General features: G+C 45.5%; 1 protein-coding gene across 2 annotated transcripts in view; it reads right to left on the minus strand.

The window, feature by feature from the left end:
* Positions 1 to 22,659, minus strand: part of LOC147424389 (uncharacterized) — a 130,859-nt gene that overhangs the window by 66,073 nt on the left and 42,127 nt on the right. For both annotated transcript variants that reach the window (XM_086499512.1, XM_086499513.1), the window contains exon 3: positions 19,353 to 19,412. In XM_086499512.1, the coding sequence (XP_086355638.1) occupies positions 19,353 to 19,412 (60 nt within the window). The remainder of the gene's footprint in view (positions 1 to 19,352; positions 19,413 to 22,659) is intronic.

The raw sequence follows: 22,659 nt of genomic DNA on the forward strand, positions 1-22,659 counted from the left end.
AGCGTGATCTCTGTATGAACCCCCCAGGCAATATGGTGAGAAACTCGTCTCTGTAATCTGACATCCTCGTCCCCAAGCCAGGTGACTCCCAGACTCTCCTAGTGTATAGCTGCCACAGCAACTGTCTCAGTACCAAGTTCCTCTCACTGCGAGAGAGGTGAACATATGGTGAGTGGGGGTCGTACTGGAAAGGTGGTAGGCTCTCCATGTCAAGACCGTGTCCCTCAAACCATGCTCTGACCTGTGAGTACCATGCTCTCTCATGCCCACTCTCTGATAGCTGTATAGCTGCCTCAAATGCTCTACGAGTAAGTCTGTCAGGAGGTAGCTCTCTCATCCTCTGGATGAAGCAGACTGTCTGGAATAGTGCCTCTACCACCATGGGTGGTGTGGCGAGCTCGGCTCTAATAATGTCATGTGGCACTGTCTTCTTGCTGCGGAGCAAGCGTGAGATCATACATACCTGTGGCCTCTCAAGCTGTGTCCACTGGTCAGTTGTCAGTCCTGGTGCCCATACTGCCGCCGAGTACATCAAGGCCGGGGTGACTAAGGTGTCGAAAAGCCACCCCTTCGTGCGGGGTTCCTGAAAGTGTGCCTGGTGGCATCTCCGCTCTAGCATGGCCAGAGCTGCATATCCTCGGGTGAGCCTGTCAGCAGCAGCCTGCCTCATAGTGAAGGGTCCTGGTAGGCTGGTGAATGTGATGCCAAGGTAGACATAGGAGGTGACTACATCAACCTGTCCTCCTGCTGCTGTGAAGGTGGCAGCGCTCCTCACTGCACTGGATGTGTAGACAGGAGTGGCACAGTTCCACTCCCAGATCACTAGCCCCAAAACCCTGGCGCCTGTTCCAATATTTCTTTTATCTTGCTTGACAGAAGATACAGCCGCCAACGAGCTCTACCACTACTTCTACACACCAAAATATGCCCGACAAAGCCCACATGGCTGCATGTAAAGTTGAGTCTCCACAAGCATCCCACACCAAAAGATTGCACCCAAAGGGGTGTTGTGCGATTTCTAGGCCCGTCCATACAGTTCCACTATTTATGGCGCAACATCTGGGACGTTCGTACAGCTGCCATGTCAACATATATTAAGTGTTTAATGTTTCCACACCATCTAGTCACTTCAAGTGCTTTATAGCAAGTATGTCACAAACCGGTGACGTGGCAGGCCCCCGGACACTCTGAGGAATACGTCGACATGCTACAACGGAATATCCGCCGGAAATCACACTGACTGAATACTGACATAGCAGCCCGGATTTTGCGCAGCAAATTATGCTGCTGACGTGGCAAGCCGTACGGGATTGCGCAAATTAAGCTGGCTGTTTTTAGCAGCTTTGGATGAAAGATTCTAAAAAAATTACTTTTGGGGCATAAAGCTTTTGAGTTAAAAGATTTTGGGGCTCTGCTTTTGGGCATCCGTTGTACCAATAAATAGGTGGGCTTGGACTCATTACTCAGAGCATCTGGACGCACAGTCTGAGAGTGAGCACCTGCCTACTCTCTTGTACTTTGAACACAGATTAATATCGAAAGGGGCAGCAATCTTTGGGGCCAATACCTCTGGGCAAGGAACTACGCCGAGCCATGTCATCTTTGTGAACTGTTTTTAAGTAAATCTCTGTTGTGTCGTGGTAGAATCTTGACTTGGGGTGTCCAAGTTTGTTACAGTAATATCAGAGCACGGCCGATTTCTCTTCTACCAAGAAATCCGATCCTTTTCTCGCGGCACTTATGGATTCCAACAAGAATCAGTCGACTTCTTCTGCATCTGCGAATGCGGGAGGAGATCACGAAGAAGATTCTCATGATCAAATATAGGAAGAGTACGGCCCACCTCGGCCTACTCAGTTCGAACTTGAAGAGATGGAACGTCGACAACAGGTTGACGAGGCAACAAAGCAAATGATTAAAATTGCGAAGGATCCGAAATTTGCAAAATTTTTGTCTCAGCAATCCATAGTAGAAGAGCACACCCAATGGCAGAAAGCCACAAAACCACCCATCGAACCGGCAATCAAGAAACCTCCTTCCTCGAGGATGTTTACAAAGTAAGAATTACAAGAGGTGGTTCAGACATAGATCAGCCGGCTTTTGGACGCTAACAACAAATCCAAAAAGCAAGAGAAAAAGCACAAGAAGGGGCCTGACTTCCCAGGTTATTTAGGTCGTCAATCTTCTTTTGCATAGGCAAGAAAGGAGAAGAAGCGTGTACGATTTGAAGGATTACCCAGTTCTTCTTCTTCTTCTTCTTCTTCTTCTTCTTCTTCTTCTTCTTCTTCTTACAGTTCTTCTAGCTCTTCTGACTCGAGCGAGGCAGACAGAAAAGGTAAAAATTGAAGCAAAAAGCAAAGGTTCGGAAAGGACAAGAAAAAGGCAAAGAAGCCCAGATTTCGCCCAATTTCTAAAAGTTCTACAAAGGAGTCATCCTCAAACAATTCGGACTCTGACGATCACATGTTTTATGCAAAGAAGTAGCATTTTTACAAAACCAACATATATGACTTTCTCGTAGATAAAAGCAAGAAAGTAAAAGAATTCAAAGAAGGTGGAGAGTCGATTAACTTTGAAACCTTTTCTGGGTTCCGAGATGCTCCGAGGGCTTTGGCCTTCATTTAGCAATTTGACATAGCTTTCTCTTGAGGGCATTACTCAGAGCACTCCAAGATTAGGAGGGCTACATCTTTCTTCAAGGGAAATGCTCGAACATGGTGGTCGACTCTTCTTCTAAAGAAGGAGGCTCCAATTAAATGGTTGAAATTCAAACGGCTCTTTATTTCTTCTTGGCTGACTCGGGAGTACGAACGAGACGTATGAACCGTTTGGAATCACCTTCGGATGACCAAGGGAGATTCTTTGGACGCTTATTGCAAGAGATTTTGAAACTCTTTTCTACCAACCTCTTCATTTAAGAAGGTCTTGTTTAAGGAACACATTGAGCGGTTTTGTTGCGGACTTGTCACTTCCTACAGAGATTCAAGACTACTGCTTGGAACAAAAGTCAAATTCTACTCAAGAATTGATGGGTCATGCGAAACGGAGTTTTGCGATACATTCGGGAAATTTGACTTACCCCACTGATGAGATCTTGACTCAAAGAACCCAACAGACTTCTAGCAATGAAAGTAGAAAGAGAAAGAGTTCCCAAGAAAAAAAAGACAAGGATACACGACCCCGGCTCACTCTTCAAGAGAGGGCCAATTACATCAAAGAAGGGAAGTGTTGTGGATGCGGGGAACATGGGCATGTCTCCGCAAAGTGCCCCAGAGGGCACAGCAAGAATAGAATGAAGACAGGCCAGAGAGTTCGAGAGCAGCAGAGGAACGTGGCAGAAAAGGCAAGATGAAAGCAAGACTGGTTCCAGATTGCATGGGTACTGACCCAAGCACGATTGATGAAAGTACAGAACTTTGCCGAGCTTGGGGCAAAGTGAAAGATCAAGAAGCCCTGATTTTCTTTGATGGAGGAGCCAAGGCCAACGTCATTTCACCTGAATTGGCGGCGCGGCTCGAGATTACATCGGATCGGATGGGACCACCAACAAAGGCAGTTCTAGCGGCACCCGGACAAGACATAGCCATTACACCTGTCATTGGCAAACTTCGGTTGCATTGTCAAGGGTATTTGGGGCACGAGGACTTTTACATAGTGCCCTTGGAAGGTTGTGACGTCCTCCTTGGAGTCCCTTGGCACCATAAGAACAACGCCGTGGTCGATTATCGGGCAAAGAAAGCGACTTTGACAAATGAAAAGGGCTGAAAAATTGTACTTGATGTGAAACTGAAGGGCGAGTCTGTCCCTATTGTATTGGCTTCAGCAGTTTCCAAATTAATGAAATTCAGTCTGTTTGTTTACTCGATCTATTTGAAAGAGTTAAGTGATGAACACAGAACGAACATGTCTGAACTTGATAAAGAACGCCAAGATTTTCTCCGCACTCATGCCGATTGCGTTTCTAAGGGCCTGCCAGGCGAGTCGCCACCATCTTGCCTGAGGATCCTACTATTGATCTGATACCTGGAAGCACACCACCGAACCAGCCACCTTACCGTGCGAGCCGAGCCTAGAATGAAGAGATTATGAACCAAGTGAAAGACCTTTTAGAAAAAGGTCTTACCCAGCCAAGTACTTCACCCTACTGCTCTCCGGTGTTGTTGGTTTTATAGAAAGACGAATCTTGGAGAATGTGCATTGATTATAGAACTCTAAATAAAATCACCATCAAGAACAGATTTTCAATTCCGAGGATCGATGATATTCTTGACCGACTATAGGGATCCTCTTGTTTCAGCAGGATCGATTTGAAAAGTGGATATCATCAGATCCGAATCACGCCGGGAGATGTCTACGAGACAACTTTTCGAACGAGCTTCGGTTTATACGAATTTTTGGTGATGCCTTTTGGCCTTACCAATGCTCCAGTGACTTTCAACCGAATGATAGATAGGATTTTCAGAGAGTACAAATCTTTTGCCGGCACTTTCTTTGATGACATAATAGTCTTCTCCAAGGATGAGGCAGAACATAGACAGCATCTGCTGTGCATGTCTTTCATGCATTGCGAGATCACAAACTAATTATCAATGCTAAGAAGAGTGTATTTTTCTTGCCAGAGATGCACTTTTTGGGACACATCGTCTCAGCAACAAGAGTACAGATGGACCCGGCCAAGATTGACACTATACATGATTGGCCCGATTTGAAGAATATTCATGAAGTTAGAAGTGGACTTATGTTCTTACTACCGGCGGTTCATTGCTTCCCCTTTGCACATTCTGACACAGAAAGGAGTCCCTTTCTCGTGGGGACCCACAAAGGTGACTGCCTTTCAGACTTTGAAAGAGAAATTGACTACATGACCGGTTTTGACTTTGCCGGATATGCAAAAGTCATTCGAAGTATATTGTGGTGCTTGTGGTTGTAGTCTGGGTGCGGTCTTAATGCAAGAAGGCCATGTCATTGCCTATGAGAGCCCATTGTTTTCAAGGCCGGAATTGACAGCACAGATTTATGAGAAAGAGCTTTTGGCGGTTACCCATGCTCTTACTCAGCGGCGACATTACCTACTCGGAGCCAATTTTACAGTCTTCACTAATCATCAAAGTTCACGCTACTTCTTGTCACAGAAGCAGCGCAGATGCGGTGGGCTAACATCTTGTCACAGTTTCACTTCCAGATTGTCCATGTACAGGGATAGAAGAATTTGGTGGCAGATGCTTTGTCACGGAAGCCATTAGTCTTGGCTATTTCCGCGATTCACCATAGAAGCTTCGATGACATGGTCGATCAGTACGCCACAGATCCAAATGTTTCTGATGTATTCACTCGAATACAGAATGGGGAGGTAGCAGCAGGATATTCCATACGGGATGGCTACTTGATGAAGAAAACGATGTCGTGCGTTACACAGCCGTTGAGGGAAAAGGTTCTAACTGAATGCCATTGTCCACCTTTTACGGTTCACCGCGGCATCGACACCACCTTGAAAGGTGTGGAGCGTTACTTCTTTTGGCAGAGACTCAAGAAGGATGTGGACGACTTTGTACGCAGTTGCTTGGTATGCCAAAAGGTCAAGTTTGAAAGGCATAAAGCACAGGGATTGTTACAGCCTTTACCCATTCCCACCCACCCCTGGGAAAGTATTGCTATGGATTTCATTTTTTATCTCAAGAAGATACAGAGTGGGCATTATGGCATTTGGACTGTCATCGACAAATTTAGCAAGCAAGCTCACTTTGTTCCAATGAAGAAGACAGCCAAGCCGGAGCATTTAACGAGATTGTTCATTTCACAGATTTTCAAATTACATGGCATGCATGAGACAATAGTCTCTGACAGAGATCCCTGATTCACGACTTTGTTTTTGAAGGCTATTTGGGAGAACATTGGCACACGGTTGCAGCTCTCGTCATCTTTCCACCCGCAGAGAGATGGGCAATCTGAGATTGCAAATTCAGTCGTACTAGATTTATTGAAATCTTACATTTCTAATCAGAAGACTCAATGGGAAAACATTTTGCCCTTGGTGGAATTTGCCTACAATAACACGATCCACTCTTCGACGGAGAAGGCGCCATTTGAGATTATTGAAGGTGCTACGAATGTTCCACCCTTCCTTAGCACGAAAGATAAGATTTTTGAAGCCGACCGGTACACGAGAGACTTGGACACTGCTTTTGCCAAGGTTCGAGAGGCTTTAGCGAAATCTCACGAAAGACACAAGAAGGCAGAGATCGACACCGTCGCGATTTGAAATTAAAGGAAGACGATTGGGTGCTCTTACGTTTCGAGAAGGCACGCCTAAGAAAGAAAAAGGGAAAGGAGTGGCTTTTTTCGAAGCTTAGCATGAGATACTATGGACCTTTCCACATAAAAGAAAAGATAAATGATGTCTCCTTTAGATTGAAGCTGCCCGATACTTGAAGGATTCACAATGCTTTTCATGTTAGTCTCTTGAAGCCTTTTAAAGGCGATGTGCCCGATGATGGGGAGCCAAATGAGCCAATACCTCTCGGCACGGAACTACACCGGGCCGTGTTGTCTTTGTGAAGTGTTTCAAAGTGATTCTCTGTTGTGTCGCATAGAATCTTAACTTGGGGTGTCCAAGTTTGTTACAACGTCGCCTTCAATGGAATTGCCACCTTAGCAGTTTGGGACATTGTCACGTGTGCACTTCACTTGCGCAACATGGGTATGCTTCAACTACAATCTATTTTGAGTCATTAGCTTAGGACCTTAGCCTGGCACTTTGTGAGCCTCTAGCAGAACGTGCATGCCCAAGCCAGTCACAGTTGCATACCCTCTCTTGCACAGTACCACATTTTAGCATGTGCACTTAGTCGTGTGTGAACCACCTCTTATCCTTGTAATTATTTATTAAATGACTTTTCACATTCCCAATCGTGGGGCTGTTTTGAAGCTGCTCGACCCAGCCTTTTCCACCTATAAAGGCAGCCTATGGGCACCACTAGAGACCAGAAGAGGCAGCAGTAGAAGAAGAACCTGTAGACTCTGGGATCATCGGCCACAGCACCTCAGCGTTTTCAGCCTCCTCTCATCAGCGTTTTCAGCCCTGTAGCATCAGCCTTTTCAGCCCAGAACAGCCAGCGATTCAGCCTATGATCGTCATCAGATTTCAGCCCCTGGCCTCGTCATGGTTGCAGATTCTAGCCATTGACATCGCTAGCATTTTCAGAATTCAGCCATAGCCTCGTCTTCGTCGTCGTCGACACAATACCCCAGCATCTAGCACCCCTTGTGTTCGGCTTGGCTCCTGCCTAGCTCAGCATAGGGATCCTCAATACCCGCAGTACCCCACACAACCCATCAGTACCTCGTCGCCGTCGCCATCATCGTCGACAGAGAACCCATCAATACCTCCTCGTCGTCGTCGACACAGAACCCATCAGCACCTCGTCATCATCAACGACACAGAACACATCATTACCTCGTCGTCATTATCATCGTCGACACAAAACCCATCGGTACCTCCTCCTCCTCATCGTTGTCGTCATCGTCGACACAATACCCCAGCATCTAGCACCCCTTGCGTTTAGCTTGGCTCTTGCTGTAACAAACTTGGACACCCCAAGTCAAGATTCTACCACGACAGAATAGAGATTCACGTCGAAACATTTCACAAAGATGACACGGCCCAGCGTAGTTTCGAGCCCAAAGGTATTGGCCCCAAAGACTAGCGCCCCTTTCGGTATTTCTTTTTATATTAATCTATGTTCAAAGTACAAGAGAGTAGGCAAGCGCTCGCTCTCAGACTCTGCGTCCAGATGTAATGAGGCCTAGCCCACTTATTTATTGGTACAAGGGATGCCCAAAGCAGCGCCCCAAAATCTTTTAACTCAGAAGCTTTATGCCCCAAAAGCAATTCTTTAAAAATCTTTCATCCAAAAGCTGCTAAAAACAGCCAGCGTAATTTGCACAATTCCATACAGCCTGGCACGTCAGCAACGTAATTTGCGATGCAAAATCCGGGTTGCCATGTCAACATTCAACCAGTGTGATTTCCGGTGGATATTCCGTTGCAACCTATCGACGCATTTCTCAGAGTGTCCGAGGGCTTGCCACGTCACCAGTTTGTGACATACCCCCCTCTTGAAAGAATTGTAATCGCCCTCAATTACACCTACAAAACAGACAAATGCCATAAACTGTCTTAGTAGACACAACACATCTAGCACATGTACCAATCGACATTTACATCACCGGACATCATTAGACACAACACATCTAGCACATGTACCAATCGACAGTTACATCACCGGACATCACTTGACATCACATGACAAATCACATTCAAATTTATTCCAAATCTCAAACCATGATTAATCAACAACGTACTTAGTAATCACATCTAGATCCAGCCAGGACCTCACAGATGCCCGATTAACTAATCCTTATTGCAATCATGTCTATAGAGATTTGTGAGATCGAAATGCTGCAGTTATTTCGTCTTTCGGTTCCTGCACTCAAAATAGTCAAGTACAAATCAATCAGTTTCATTTTCAAGAATTCCAGTTCATAAAGTCATAAAGCAGAATACTCTCAGCCCAACGGTATCCCTGAAACTCAAACGGACATCAGTGACTCTATATCAAAAATCGGGGTAATCCGTTGACAAATGAGCGGAGCGACTCCCCTCTTGTGCAAGCCCACTGCACTAGATTCACCCATGCTAAGATCGGGGTTCTATCGGAGTAGACTATGCTAAACCGAATGCTTCAAGGTAAAGCTCCAAAATCTGAAGAGTATCTGCTAGGTCCTCCTCCTCCATCCACTTGGCATCCAATGCAGGATAGTTCTTGAATTTAACCAAGGACTTCCTAATCACTTTACCTTTAATCTTTCTATCTTTATGTGCCAATATCTGTTATGGAACGAGTATCTCCTCGCTTTCCTCCACTTCGGGTCACTCAGCTAGGAGCACATTGCCTTTAAGAGGCTTCAAGAGACTCACATGAAAAGCATTGTGAATCCTCCAAGTATCGGGCAGCTTCAATCTAAAGGAGACATCATTTATCTTTTCTTTTATCTGGATAGGTCCATATTATCTCATGCTAAGCTTCGGAAAAAGCCACTCCTTTCCCTTTTTCTTTCTTAGGCGTGCCTTCTCGAAACGTAAGAGCACCCAATCGTCTTCCTTTAATTTCAAATCGCGACGGTGTCGATCTGCTGCCTTCTTGTGTCTTTCGTGAGATTTCGCTAAAGCCTCCCGGACCTTGGCAAAAGCAATGTCCAAGTCCCTCATGTACTGGTCGGGCTTCAAAAATCTTATCTTTCATGCTAAGGAAAGGTGGAACCTTCGTAGCACCTTCAATAATCTCAAATGGCACCTTCCCCGTCGAAGAGTGGATCATGTTATTATAGGCAAATTCCACCAAGGGAAAAGAAATTTCCCATTGAATCTTGATCAGAAATGTAAGACTTCAATAAATCCAGTACGACTGAATTTGCAATCTCAGATTGCCTATCTGTCAGCGGGTGGAAAGATGACGAGAACTGCAACCGTGTGCCAATGTTCTCCCACATAGCCTTCCAAAACAAACTCGTGAATTGAGGATCTCTGTCAAAGACTATTCTCTCAGGCATGCCATGTAATCTGAAAATCTATGAAATGAACAGTCTCGCTAAATGATCCAGCTTGACTGTCTTCTTCACTGGAACGAAGTGAGCTTGCTTGCTAATCTGTCGATGACAGTCCAAATGCCATCATGCCCACTCTATGCCTTTGGGAGAGCAAAAATGAAATCCATAGCAATACTTTCCCAGGGGCGGGTGGGAATGGGTAAAGGCTGTAACAATCCCTGTGCTTTATGCCTGTCAAACTTGACCTTTTGGCATACCAAGCAACTGCGTACAAAGTCGTCCACATCCTTCTTGAGTCTCGGCCAAAAGAAGTAACGCCCCATTGGTGTTGGCCCGAGCTCATTTGTATCTAAACATCAGAAATTCTCCTCTTTTGAGCTGATTTCTGTGTGTGTGTGTGTGTGTGTGTGTGTGTGTGTGTGTGTGTGTGTGTGTGTGGAGTGGGCAAGTGGATAGTCTCTCTCCTCTCACTCCAGAGGTGTGTTCCCTGTCTCGGCCAGGTGTGTTGTGTAAGCCGAGTGGTGCCCCATAGTGTGTGTGTGTATCTTCCCAAGAGTGTGTGTCGGGTCGTTATAGAGACGCTGTGTGTGTTTTCATCCCGCTCACATTCTTTTGGCGCCCCCACGGAGGATCTTCTTCGAGTACCTTCTGCTTCGAGCTTCAAGCTTCGAGATTCAGGGTTACAGGTTACAGGGACAGGTACAGGTACAGGTGATTCACACAGGTACAGGTAGCTAGAGTACAGTGATATACTAGCAGTGATGTCACTTGCAGTTGTCGTGGGTATGCATCACTTGGCGCCTATTTGAGCGCATTGTTTGTTGGATTGTACGTTACTTGTGGAAACTGCCATTGTACACATTTGTGGAGCCATACTTGGTTGTATTTGGCAGTCCCAGCCATTTTTGAGACTTGGTCTGGAAGATAGTCATTTCTGAGACTTGACTATACGCGATTTGTATTATCCTTCGTGTGAGGGTCGATAGCGTGAGGTTTTTATTGAGCTGGGAGATTCTCAAATGTGGAGATCCTTTCGGTGATACAGGTAGCTGGAGCACCCTTTTTGTGACCTCGCCATAGGCTATGTACTAGTGAGTCCTATTTGATGCTCGGGTTCTATTGTTGACAGTTTATGCATATTGATACAGTCTATATTTTGGGTTCTCATTGCTCTACTTCTGGGGAAACTCTGTCGAAATTTTCCCAAGTTATGATGGCTGGTTTTTTGCTATTTTGAGCCATTTATGTTGTTATGCTGCTGAAATTTTGGCAAAAATCAGAGGTTAAGTCAGGTGTGCCTTCTTGGGAGCTTCATGGTTGGCTTTAATGGATGATCAAAATGGCCCTCAGTTCACTCCTTTTCATTTAACTCAAAGAATTCAGATTAATGTTCATGTGTCCAGGAAGATCTTTTTCCAGCAGCGCATAGTCTTTATGTTTGGGCCAAGAAGATTGAGAGAGATTCTGGAATGTCCTTTGCCTGTTGTCATTCCGATGATTAACTATGAAAACTCATTTGATGTGCATGTGTTTGTCCTTATCTAAAGTTGAGCTCCATTGAAGTTTCTAGGGATTGGGTAGTGAAAAGTTTTGGGTTCTTGCACGTGTGTTCGAAGGGGTTCTCAAAGCATCATAATTTGGGTAGCCATGGCTTTCTCTTATCCGGAGTTTCATGGAAGAAGTGATGAAGATGTGGAAGAATTTTTGGAAAAGATGGAGGTTGCCTGCATTAGCAACCAGATTCATGACCCTACGCAAATGTTACGCCTTCTCCAAATTTGTTTGAAGAGTGATGCACGAGTTTGGTCTAAAGCATTTGAAGAGGAGTTGCGTGTGGCTGATCCACCTGTAAGGTTGAGTTGGGACAATCTACGACATGGGTTGGAAGTGGAGTTTGTGAAGATAGAAGATCCTGACAAGGTGTGGCAAGAAGTACAAGCTTTGGTGCAAAAGGAAGGTGAGCCAGTAGATGCGTACATACGTAAGTTTTCATTGGCATGGGAGCGAATGTGCAAGGCTTTAGCACCACAGGTACCCCCGCCTGACATGATGAAGAAGGACAGGTTCTTGGCTGCTCTTTGGGAGAATATACGTTGGAGAGTGGAGCTAAAGAAGCCTAGGACATATGAGGATGCACTAGAGGTAGCAAGGAACAAAGAGTGGAAGCTGAGAAAAATGAGCCAGTTAGGGGTGGAGTCTTTGTCAATGAGGTCTGAATTTCAGCCTATAGAGTCTTTACAAGGGCGCATGTTAGGGGTTCATCATGAACCAGTAGTTCCTGTTACTACTCAGGCTATGCCAGCAGTGGTCACTACAGCAGTGCAAGATGATGGGCTAAGGCAAGACATGAGGCAAATGGTTGATTTGATGAAGAATCTCAGCCTAAACATGCTAGGTCAAGTGGGAAATAATCGAGGTCGAGGGAGGTTTGCAAATCAGCCAGGAGGTGAAGAAAGGCCTAGGAATGGTGTTGGACAAAGCAATGGTAGGTTTTGGAGGCAGATGCCCACATGTTATAATTGTGGAGAGTTGGGTCACATCAGCCCGCAATGTGATAAGCCACCAAGGATGGGGGGAGACATGTATCCATTGCCAAGACAGGTGCTAACTAGGTCAAATGATTATGGCATCGAAATTAAGGGAGACGAAGGAACCAGTGGACTGACCCAAGAGGAAAAGCAAAAGACAAAAGTGCTAAGTGTAGTCACCTTGGAGAAGGCATCAAAGCTAGAGAATACATTAGTGATGCCTATTGGGAAGAGGACCACAGAGAAAAAGGAAGGAAGAAGTGCCCCAGGTCCTAGTAAGAAGAAAGGAAAGAGCCATGAAGGCGAGGATGTCAAGGCCAAGAGGAAAAGGAGAGCTCGTCGAAAGTTTCATGTTTCAGATTTTCCACTAGGGGATGGACAATTAAGCTATGACTTGAAGGAGGATCTGACGAGCAGGAAGGCAGATGTTACTTTTGGGCAGCTTATAGAGATGGTGCCTAAGCTAAAGCGACAGTGGAAGAGGATGGTTAACCCAATGGAGAAAGAGCCAGAGAGAGGTTCAGTGAAGGTGTTGGCAATGGACGAGCTACCAGACATTTGTCCAATAGTAGATGTGTGGCATAAAAGGAAAAATTTGGGACAAGGTTATGTGGATGGCGGAGCCCAAATATGCGTCATAACACACTCATGTGTTGAGAAGATGGGTCTCACAGTGGCTGGGGTGTCAGGTTTTCGGATCAAATTGGCAAACCATCAAAAAGTAAAATGCTTAGGTGTTGTAAAGAGCTTAGAAGTGGAGGCATATGATGCAAAGGCAGTGGTTGATTTTCATGTGATGCCAGCAGGGTTGGAAGCATATCCTATTATCCTGGGTAGACCATGGTTACGTGCAGCAGGAGCTGTTCAAGATTGGCGACATGGTACAATTAGCCTCTATGGAAAGACAGGTACCAAGAAGCTTTATAATATGGACACAAGGAAGCGATTGGAGGAGCTTTATGAAGATGAGGATGAGTCTAGCGATGAAGGCTCTTCCACGGTGACAGATAAGGACAGTGATAGCACTACCAGCAGTGATGAGGATACTGATGTTGCATTTCTTTTGATGGACAAAGAAATCCAGGAGATTGGTTTAGTTGCATTTGCGAATGAGGTTGAAGATGAAAGTGAAGGGCCTTATGAAGTGATTGAAGGGTTGATGCAAACCAAGGTTGAGTTGTCAAAGAAGCAGGAATTAATGACGCAAATGATTAGTGGAGACCTCTCAGCTATGGAGAAGGATTGTGGTGTCCATGCCACAGTGACCCGTAAAAGGTGGACAATGGCATTCAGTTAGAAACTTTTCCCTCAACGACTATGTAGCGCACAACATCGTTTTCTTCATCAAGTAGCCATCCCGTATGGAATATCCCGCTACTACCTCCCAATTCTGTATTTGAGTGAATACATCAGAAAAATCTGGATCTGTGGCGTACTGATCGACCATGTCCTCAAAGCTTCTATGATGAATCGCCGAAATAGCCAAGATTGACGGCTTCCGGGGAAAAGCATCTGCCACAGAATTCTTCTATCCCTGTACATGGACAATCTGGAAGTGAAATTGTGATAAGATGTTAGCCCACCGCATCTACTTTTCCGAAAGCTGCTTCTGTGACAAGAAGTAGCGTAAACTTTAATGATCAGTGAAGACCGTAAAATCGGCTCCGAGTAGGTAATGTCACCACTGAGTAGGAGCATGGCAAACCGCCAAAAGGTCTTTCTCATAAATCTGTGTTGTCAATTCCGGCCTTGAAAACAATCGGCTCTCATAGGCAATGACATGGTCTTCTTGTATTAAGACCGCACCCAGACTACGACCACAAGCATCACAATATACTTCGAATGACTTTTGCAAATCCGGCAAAGTCAAAACTGGTCCCGTAGTCAATTTCTCTTTCAAAGTCTAAGAGGCAGTCCCCTCTGTGGGTCCCCACAAGAAAGGGACTCTTTTCTGTGTCAGAATGTGCAAAGGGGAAGCAACCTCTGCAAACTTTCTAATGAACCGCCGGTAATAAGAACATAAGCCCAAGAAGCTTCTAACTTCATGAATAATCTTCAAATCGGGCCAATCACGTATGGTGTCAATCTTGGTCGGGTCCATCTGTACTCCTGCTGCTGAGATAATGTGTCCCAAAAAGTGTATCCCCGGCAAGAAAAGTTCACTCTTCTTAGCATTGATAACTAGTTTGTGATCTTGTAATTCATGAAAGACCTGCAACAGATGTTGTATATGCTCTGCCTCATCCTTGGAGAAGACTATAATGTCATCAAAGAAAGTGCCAACAAAAGATCTGTACAATCTGAATATCCTATCCATCATTCTGTTGAAAGTCGATGGAGCATTGGTAAGGCCAGAAGGCATCACCAAAAATTTGTATAAACCGAAGCTCATCTGAAAAGCTGTTTTGTAGACCTCCCGACGCGATTCACATCTGATGATATCCGCTTTTCAAATCGATCCTGCTGAAACAAGAGGATCCCTGTTGTCGGTCAAGAATATCATCGATCCTCGGGATTGGAAATTTGTTCTTGATGGTGATTTTATTGAGAACTGTATAATCAATGCACATTCTCCAAGATCCGTCTTTCTTTAAACCAACAATACCGGAGAGCAGTTGAGTGAAGTACTCAGCTGGATAAGACCCTTTTCTATAAGGTCTTTCACTTGGTTCATAATCTCTTCATTTTGGGCTCGGCTCGCACGATAAGGTGGCCGGTTTGGTGGTGTGCTTTTAGGTATCAGATCAATAGTATGATCCTCAGGCAAGATCGTGGCCTCGGCTGGCAAGCCCTCAGAAAAGCAATCGGCATGAGTGTGGAGAAAATCTTGGTGTTCTTTATCAAGTTCAGACATATTCGTTCTCTGTTCATCATTTAACTCTATCAAATAGATCGAGTAAACAAACAGACTGGATTTCATTAATTTGAAAACGGCCGAAGCCGATACAATAGGGACAGACTCGCCCTTCAGTTTCACATCAAGTATAATTATTTGGCCCTTTTCATTTGTCAAAGTCGCTTTCTTCACCCGATAATCGACCACAGCGTTGTTCCTATGGTACCAAGGGACTCTAAGGAAGACGTCACAACCTTCCAAGGGTATTATGTAAAAGTCCTCGTGCCCCAAATACCCCTGACAATGCAACCGACGTTTGCCAATGACAGGTGTAATGGCTATGTCATGTCCGGGTGCCGCTAAAACTGCCTTTGTTGGTGGTCCCATCCAATCCGGTGTAATCTCGAGCCACGCCGCCAATTCAGGTGAAATGATGTTGGCCTTGGCTCCTCCATCAAAGGGCTTCTTGATCTTTCACTTTACCCCAAGCTTGGCAAAGTTCTGTACTTTCATCAATCGTGCTTGGGTCTGTACCCATGCAATCTGGAACCAATCTTGCTTTCATCTTGCCTTTTCTGCCACGTTCCTTTGCTGCTCTTGAACTCTCTGGTCTGTCTTCATTCTGTTCTTGCTATGCCCTTTTGGGGCACTTTGCGGAGACATGCCCATGTTCCCCGCATCCACAACACTTCCCTTCTTTGATGTAATTGGCCCTCTTTCGAAGAGTGAGCCGGGGTCGTGTATCCTTGTCTTCTTTTCTTGGAAACTCTTTTTCTTTCTACTTTCATTGCTAGAAGTCTGTTGGGTTCTCTGAGTCAAGATCTCATCAGTGGGGTAAGTCAAATTTTCCGAATGTATCGTAAAACCCCGTTTCGCATGACCCATCAATTCTTGAATAGAATTTGACTTTTGTTCCAAGCAGTAGTCTCGGATCTCTGTAGGAAGTCCACAGCAAAACCGCTCAATCTGTTCCTTAAACGAGACCTTCTTAAATGAAGAGGTTGGTAGAAAAGAGTTCCAAAATCTCTCGCAATAAGCGTCCAAAGAATCTCCCTTGAAATCATCCGAAGATGAATCCAAGCGGTTCATATATCTCGTTCGTACTCTCGAGTCAGCTAAGAAGAAATAAAGATCCGTTTGAATTTCAACCATATAATTGGAGCCTCCTTCCTCAGAAGAAAAGTGAACCACCATGTTCGAGCATTTCCCTTGAAGAAAGATGTAGCCCTCCTAATCTTGGAGTGCTCTTAGTAATGCCCATGTCAAACTGCTGAATGAAGGCCAAAGCCCTCGGAGCATCTCGGAACCCAGAAAAGGATTCAAACTTAATCGACTCTCCAACTTATTTGAATTCTTTCTTGCTTTTATCTTCGAGAAAGTCATATAGCTTGGCTCTGTAAAATGCTCTTCTTTGCATAAAACATGTGATCGTCGAAGTCCAAACTGTCTGAGGATGACTCCTCTATAGAACTATTAGAAACTGGGTAAAATCTGGGCTTCTTTGCCTTTTTCTTGCCCTTTCCGAAGCTTTGCTTTTTGCTTCGCTTTTTACCTTTTCTGTCTTCCTTGCTCGAGTCAGAAGACCTAGAAGAGCTGTCAAAAGAAGAAGAAGAAGAAGAAGAAGAAGAAGAAGAACTGGGTAGTCCTTCAATTCGTACCCGCTTCTTCTACTTTCTTGCCGATGCAAAAGAAGATTGACGACCTAAATAACCCGGGAAGTCAGTCCCCTTCTTGTGCTTTATGGATTTGTTGTTAGCGTCCAAGAGCCGGCTGATCTATGTCTGAACCACGTCTTGTAATTCTTACTCTGTAAACATCCTCGAAGGAGATTTCTTGATTGCCGGTGCGATGGGTGGTTTTGTGGCTTTCTGCCACTGGGTGTGCACTTCTGCGATGGATCGGATCCTTCGCAATTTTAATCATCTGCTTGGTTGCCTCGTCAACTTGCTCTCGACGTTCCATCTCTTCAAGTTCGAATTGAGTAGGCCGAGGTGGGCCGTAGTCTCTCTCTGTTTGATCATGAGAATCTTCTTTGTGATCTCCTCCCGCATTCCCAGATGCAGAAGAAGTCGTCTGATTCTTGTTAATATCCATACGTGCCGCAAGAAAAGAATCGGATTTTCCGGTAGAAGAGAAATCGGCTGCGCTCTGATATTACTGTAACAAAATTGGACACCCCAAGTCAAGATTCTACCGCGACACAACAGAGATTCACTTAAAAACAATTCACGAAGACGACATGGCCCGGCGTAGTTCCATGCCCAAAGGTATTGGCCACAAAGACTGCTGCCCCTTTCGGTATTTCTTTTTATATTAATCTGTGTTTAAAGTACAAGAGAGTAGGTAGGCGCTCACTCTCAGACTCTGCGTCCAAATGCTCTGAGTAATGAGGCCCACTTATTTATTGGTACAAGGGATGCCCAAAAGCAGAGCCCCAAAATCTTTCAACTCAAAAGCTTTATGCCCCAAAAGCAATTCTTTAAAAATCTTTCATCCAAAAGCTGCTAAAAACATTGTATTGGAGAGATTATCAACAAAGATGTAACTAGTTTGTTTTCAAAGTTCTTATGTAAATAAATAATCATATCCGTACGGCCTGCCACGTCAGCAGCGTAATTTGCAGCGCAAAATTTGGGCTGCCACATCAGCATTCAGTCAGCGTGATTTTCGGCGGATATTTCGCTGCAGCCTGTCGACACATTCCTCAGAGTGTCTGGGGGCCTGCCACGTCTCCAGTTTGTGACACCTGCCTAGCTCAACATAGGGATCCTCAGTACCTACAGTACCCCACAGAACCCATCAATACTTCAATCCGTCGTCATTGTCATCGACAAAGAACCCAGTTCGAGTGAAGTAAAGTAACCTTGTGTTTGTGTGCGGAGTACTAGATCCAAGGCAAAACCCTTAAACACTTCCACTGTACCTGACAGACCTTGCGAGCAGCAATGCCACAAAGGTTACGCAAGGGCCGTTGGGCTTCCCCTGCTAGGGTTCCCCTGGCTGAGCCAGCTGCCTTTTCTTCTGTTTTCATGCATATTGGAAACCAAGGAAACTGAGTTGCGCTGAGAGAGAGAGAGAGAGAGAGAGAGATGAAGCCGGAAACTCATTAGTTCCAGACACACAATGATACAAGTTGTACAAATAATGGACAGGGGCTACATTCATATTTCGAGCCAACTCGGGTATAGTGAGCCAGCTCTGGGTCGGCAAGACCCTTTAAAAATTAACCAACATAGAATCCTTACCAGGAGGGTGAGAGGGTGACCAACCCACAACCAAGGGCCAAAGTGAACATGAGAAAAGCCATAAGTAGGGATAAAGCATCTGGAAAGTGAACATAAACCTCTCACAACTACTCTTTGGAGTGCAAACACATTCTCTGGCTAATACAATCAGGATCGCAATCTGCCAAGTAGTAGTACCCTGGCCTCTCTTTTATAGGCACTTGGCCTCAAAAGCCCTAAAAGCAACTAGAAAATCACTTGCTATTTTAACAATGTGGTTCAATCATTGCAGACAAGCAACTGAAAGGTGCTTGCTTTCAAAAACTGTTGCCCAAAAGCAATGAAAAGTCATCTGATTTCATAGTTGTATCTGAGAAAGCATCCCCCAGCACAAATTAGCCATGTAAGCCCTGCTTGTATGCTGCAGCATAAGCACCTACGTACTACCACGTTAGCACATATCCATAGAGTCCCATGATGGGCCGTGAATCGCGGTGTGAAATCCGGGCTGTTAGGCTGGATCTGAGAGTTCAAGTTCTGTTCCAGTCGACCTCTCTCTACTCTGCTTCGTTCTGGTTGTCATGCCACGCCATCACTTTGTGACAGATCTAATCAGCTCATTGCATCGCCTTTGACTCGACAAGCCGAGCATTCAAGGAGTAATGAGATTTCAGGAGGGAATAGGAACAAGAGCACGCACAATGCGCAATCAAGCAAGGGGGGCAGTGAGTTTTGAGTGTAGGCAACAGTTATTAGTTCGGGGTAGGGACCATATACTGGTTCGCCGGAGTGTCCGTTGCACGGTAGAAAAGCACTGATGCAAACATAGGCTAGGTGGAAAAATCAAAATGTCTTTCAAGCCATGATTCATAACCCCTCAGTAAAATATTCTCTCCATAGAATCATCGGCAACACAAAGAAAGTCCACGAAGAGTATCCTTACAACTTAATGCATGTCTCGCAGTCGACGATGCGGCCTATGGAGTAGATTGACTTCACAAGAAGCACATGCCAATCAACTCGCTCAATGTATATCTCACTGTCAAAGACATAATCTATGGAGTATAGGAGTATATTGACTTCACAAAAAGTAAATAACACTCGCAATTGGCAGATAAAATTAATAAAAAAAAAATTAGTACGACTAAAAAGGTATACCTTCCTCGCCTTGCTAAAAATTGAATATAATCCGGGTGTGAGATCCCTTTGGCTAGAACTCTGTTAACAGAAGAAAAAATGAGTAGAGTTGGAAAATCAAAAAAGCTAAAACACACAATATTGAGAAAGAATAGAAAATCTATGAAAAATAAAGCCCTTTCTCATCCTCTTCTCTCTCCTTTCAAGGGTAACTGCTAGAGTTCAGGCATCTCGCTGGATTCAAATAGTCACTCTATAACCGGCCTGTACACCGTAGAGGACGGTACTAATTCAATTACCTGTTAACTTTACACAGAGCACGGAGAAGAAAAGAGAACACAGATGCGTTCAGCGAGTAGAATGTCACTACGCACAGGAAGGCCAACGCCATGTAGGCCCCAAAGACTGGCACCCCTTTCGGTATTTCTTTATTCAATTAAGAACAGACGATCCGGACACGTAGGCAAAGTCTCACAAAGCTGTCCAAACCTGGCAAGGGCTGAAATTGCAGGTTTTTTACCCAATTTCAGCAAAATAACGACGCCAAAACCCTGTAGGTCAAAAGCATGTGTCTAGGACAGATTCCCTCACAATTTAGAAGCTTTCTGATGAGCTGTAACAGAATTTCAGCGTGCTGTAATTCCATGTTTTGTCACTGCCAGGTGCCCGAAGCCCTATACACACATCCCGAGGCTTTCTTGAGGCTCCCCTAGTGCTAATTTGTAGTTTAGGTGCGAAACCCTAAACCTACAGAAAAATACAGCAGGCTGTAATTCTCTGTTTTGGATCGTTTCTAGCGGAGCGAACACGTCTATGCGTATCCCAAGGGCTCCCGCAAGCAATGGGACAGTTCCCCAATAATATGGACGAGTTTTCACGTGAGAAAACTCTCCAAATTCGCAATCTTTCGCGATAGAATTGTGCATACCTCTAAGGGATTAGCAATTAGCTAATCCAGTACCTGTTCAAAAGGCTCTTCCCTTGGCTCTTCCCTTGGCAAACATGCATAAAACTCTCAAAAATCCAGTACTTGTTCAAAAGGCTCTTCCCTTGGCAAACATGCATAAAACTCTCAAAAATGTACATAATCATCTGAGAAGCCCAAGTAGTGGGGCATTATGATATGTGCAAATGAGAGGGATGCACGAGAGCAAATCATCGCGCTACATGAGACAAGGGAGAAGGCAAGCTTTCCATTAAAGCTATGAAACCTGCACCCACTACTCACACACACACTGTAATTGCACACTAAACAAAATCAGCCTCCTCTCTCACTTTTGGGCGCCCCCAACTCGGAAGGACTGAGTGTTGACCTGCAGGTTGCTCTCCTATTGCCAAGTGTCCACTTTGCCCCATTGGTTTAATAATTCCCTAGTTCCACCAACTTATAAAGTTGTGACTTGCCCAGTGGCCCAAATTCTCTTATGGCGCACACAGGCTTTCATACTCGTAAAAATTCAGTGCTAACTGGCCCGACCCGTCCAAGACTGACCGACCTAGACTCTTGAAGTGAGAAACCTGTTCAACCGCAGCCATTTCACACCAACCATGCAATGTCCACTTGCACCTTTTCAAGGGTTCCAAGGAAAACAAATAAAAATAAAATAAATAAACATATGTAGTACATATTTAAAGAAGGCAACAGGAATAATACACCTCCTGGTGACACACTCCCACTTTCTCCTAGGGAAAGGTGTTAGGGAGTGAGGGTTGTTTTGTGGCTGTGTCCAGCCAGTGTTAGGTAGGTTTCTCATGTCGGGTTGTGTTAAGTCCTTAGTCATGTTTAGCTCGGGTTTTGGCTTGGTTCCATGGTTTCCTCTGGTCCTATAGGCTCGGGAATATTATTCCCGAGCCTTGGCACATTTTTCACATGTGTCCCATGGGCATCCTGTTATAGTTACAGGAGACGGGGGGGACGGGCCCTAGGGCCGGGGGACGGCCGTAACCGGGCCGGGAACGGAAGGGGACGTAGTGGGACGGCCGGATTTCGGGCCGGATGAGCGGGTCGCAAGGGGACGGACCGGGGACGGCCAGGAACCGCAGTGGGACGGCCGGATTTCGGGCCGGACGGGCGGGTCGCAGGGGGACGGACCGGGAACGGCCGGAACGACCGGGGTCGACCGGGAACGGCAACAGTCAGGCGGCCGAAAGTTACCGTTTATGACCGTTTTAAACGGCTCTGTGCAGCCCAACTGCCACATTTTGGGGGGCCTTGGCCCTTGGGAGGCTATAAAAGGCTCCCTTGGGCCTCTTAATACTCATAGTCTCATTCCAATTGGCAATTTCCCTCAAGCTCAAGCTTTCCTCTCTACTCAATGCTCATTGCTCAAGCCTCATAGCCTCATTGAGTCATTGCTCAAGGCTCAAGCATGACCATTGACTACTCTACACTCTAGTATCTACCCTTGAAAGTTGAGTCTCCACTCTCAAGTCTCTCCCTCTTCTACCCACTTTGAAGTTTGAAGCTCTCCTCTCCCTCTTCTACCCACTTTGAAGCTCTCCTCTACTCTCTTTCCACACAAGCTCTCCTCTAACTCCTCTAACTTCTATGCTCTACTCTCTTGAGTCTCTCCACCATCATGTCATCTCAAGCCAACTCCACTTCTCAAGCCAGTTCTTCTCGAAGGAGGCCCACCGTGCAAACGTGGTCGTGGTGGGATGAAGTCGACTTTAGCACGCGTGGCAAAGGTGGCGGTGCAAGACCATGGACATGCAAGCTATGCCCATACAAGAGAACGGGTGGTTCAAACAAAGTGCGAGCCCATCTTCTTAATGAACCCGGTCACGAGGTGAAGTTTTGCCCTCATGTAGCTCCCGAGAAGAGGTTGGATCTTCTTGAGAAGCTCACGGTGTATGAGGTTGCGGAAGCGGCCAAGAGGGGCCGTTTTGTTGATCCCTCCGCCACGGCGACACCGCGAGAGCAAAGGAAAGCCAACCTTGACGACATCTCTCGAAGCTTCAAGAGCCATGCATCTACACCGTCCTCTTCCGTTCCGCATCGCCAAAGCACTCTCAACGAAAATTGGAATCCTAAATTGAAGGAAGAGGTGGATAGGTCGGTTGCCCGATTCTTCTTCCACGACCACATTGCCTTCCATGCTTCGCGGTGAGTTTCCCTTGGCATATGCACATTGCAATCTTCCATTTTGTATTCATAATGGGTTATAACTTCTCGACTCTCGACTCTCCATACTAACACAACATGCTCTATTTTGTGTGGATAGGTCTCCATACTTTCGAACCATGGTTACGAAAATAGGGGAATATGGTTCCTCTTCTGTGCCACCTTCATCGGAGAGGCTTCGCACCACCCTCCTTGACAAAGAGA

This window comes from Adiantum capillus-veneris, chromosome 25 (genome assembly GCF_014529385.1).
Source record: "Adiantum capillus-veneris isolate H3 chromosome 25, ASM1452938v2, whole genome shotgun sequence".
Lineage (NCBI taxonomy): Eukaryota > Viridiplantae > Streptophyta > Polypodiopsida > Polypodiales > Pteridaceae > Adiantum > Adiantum capillus-veneris.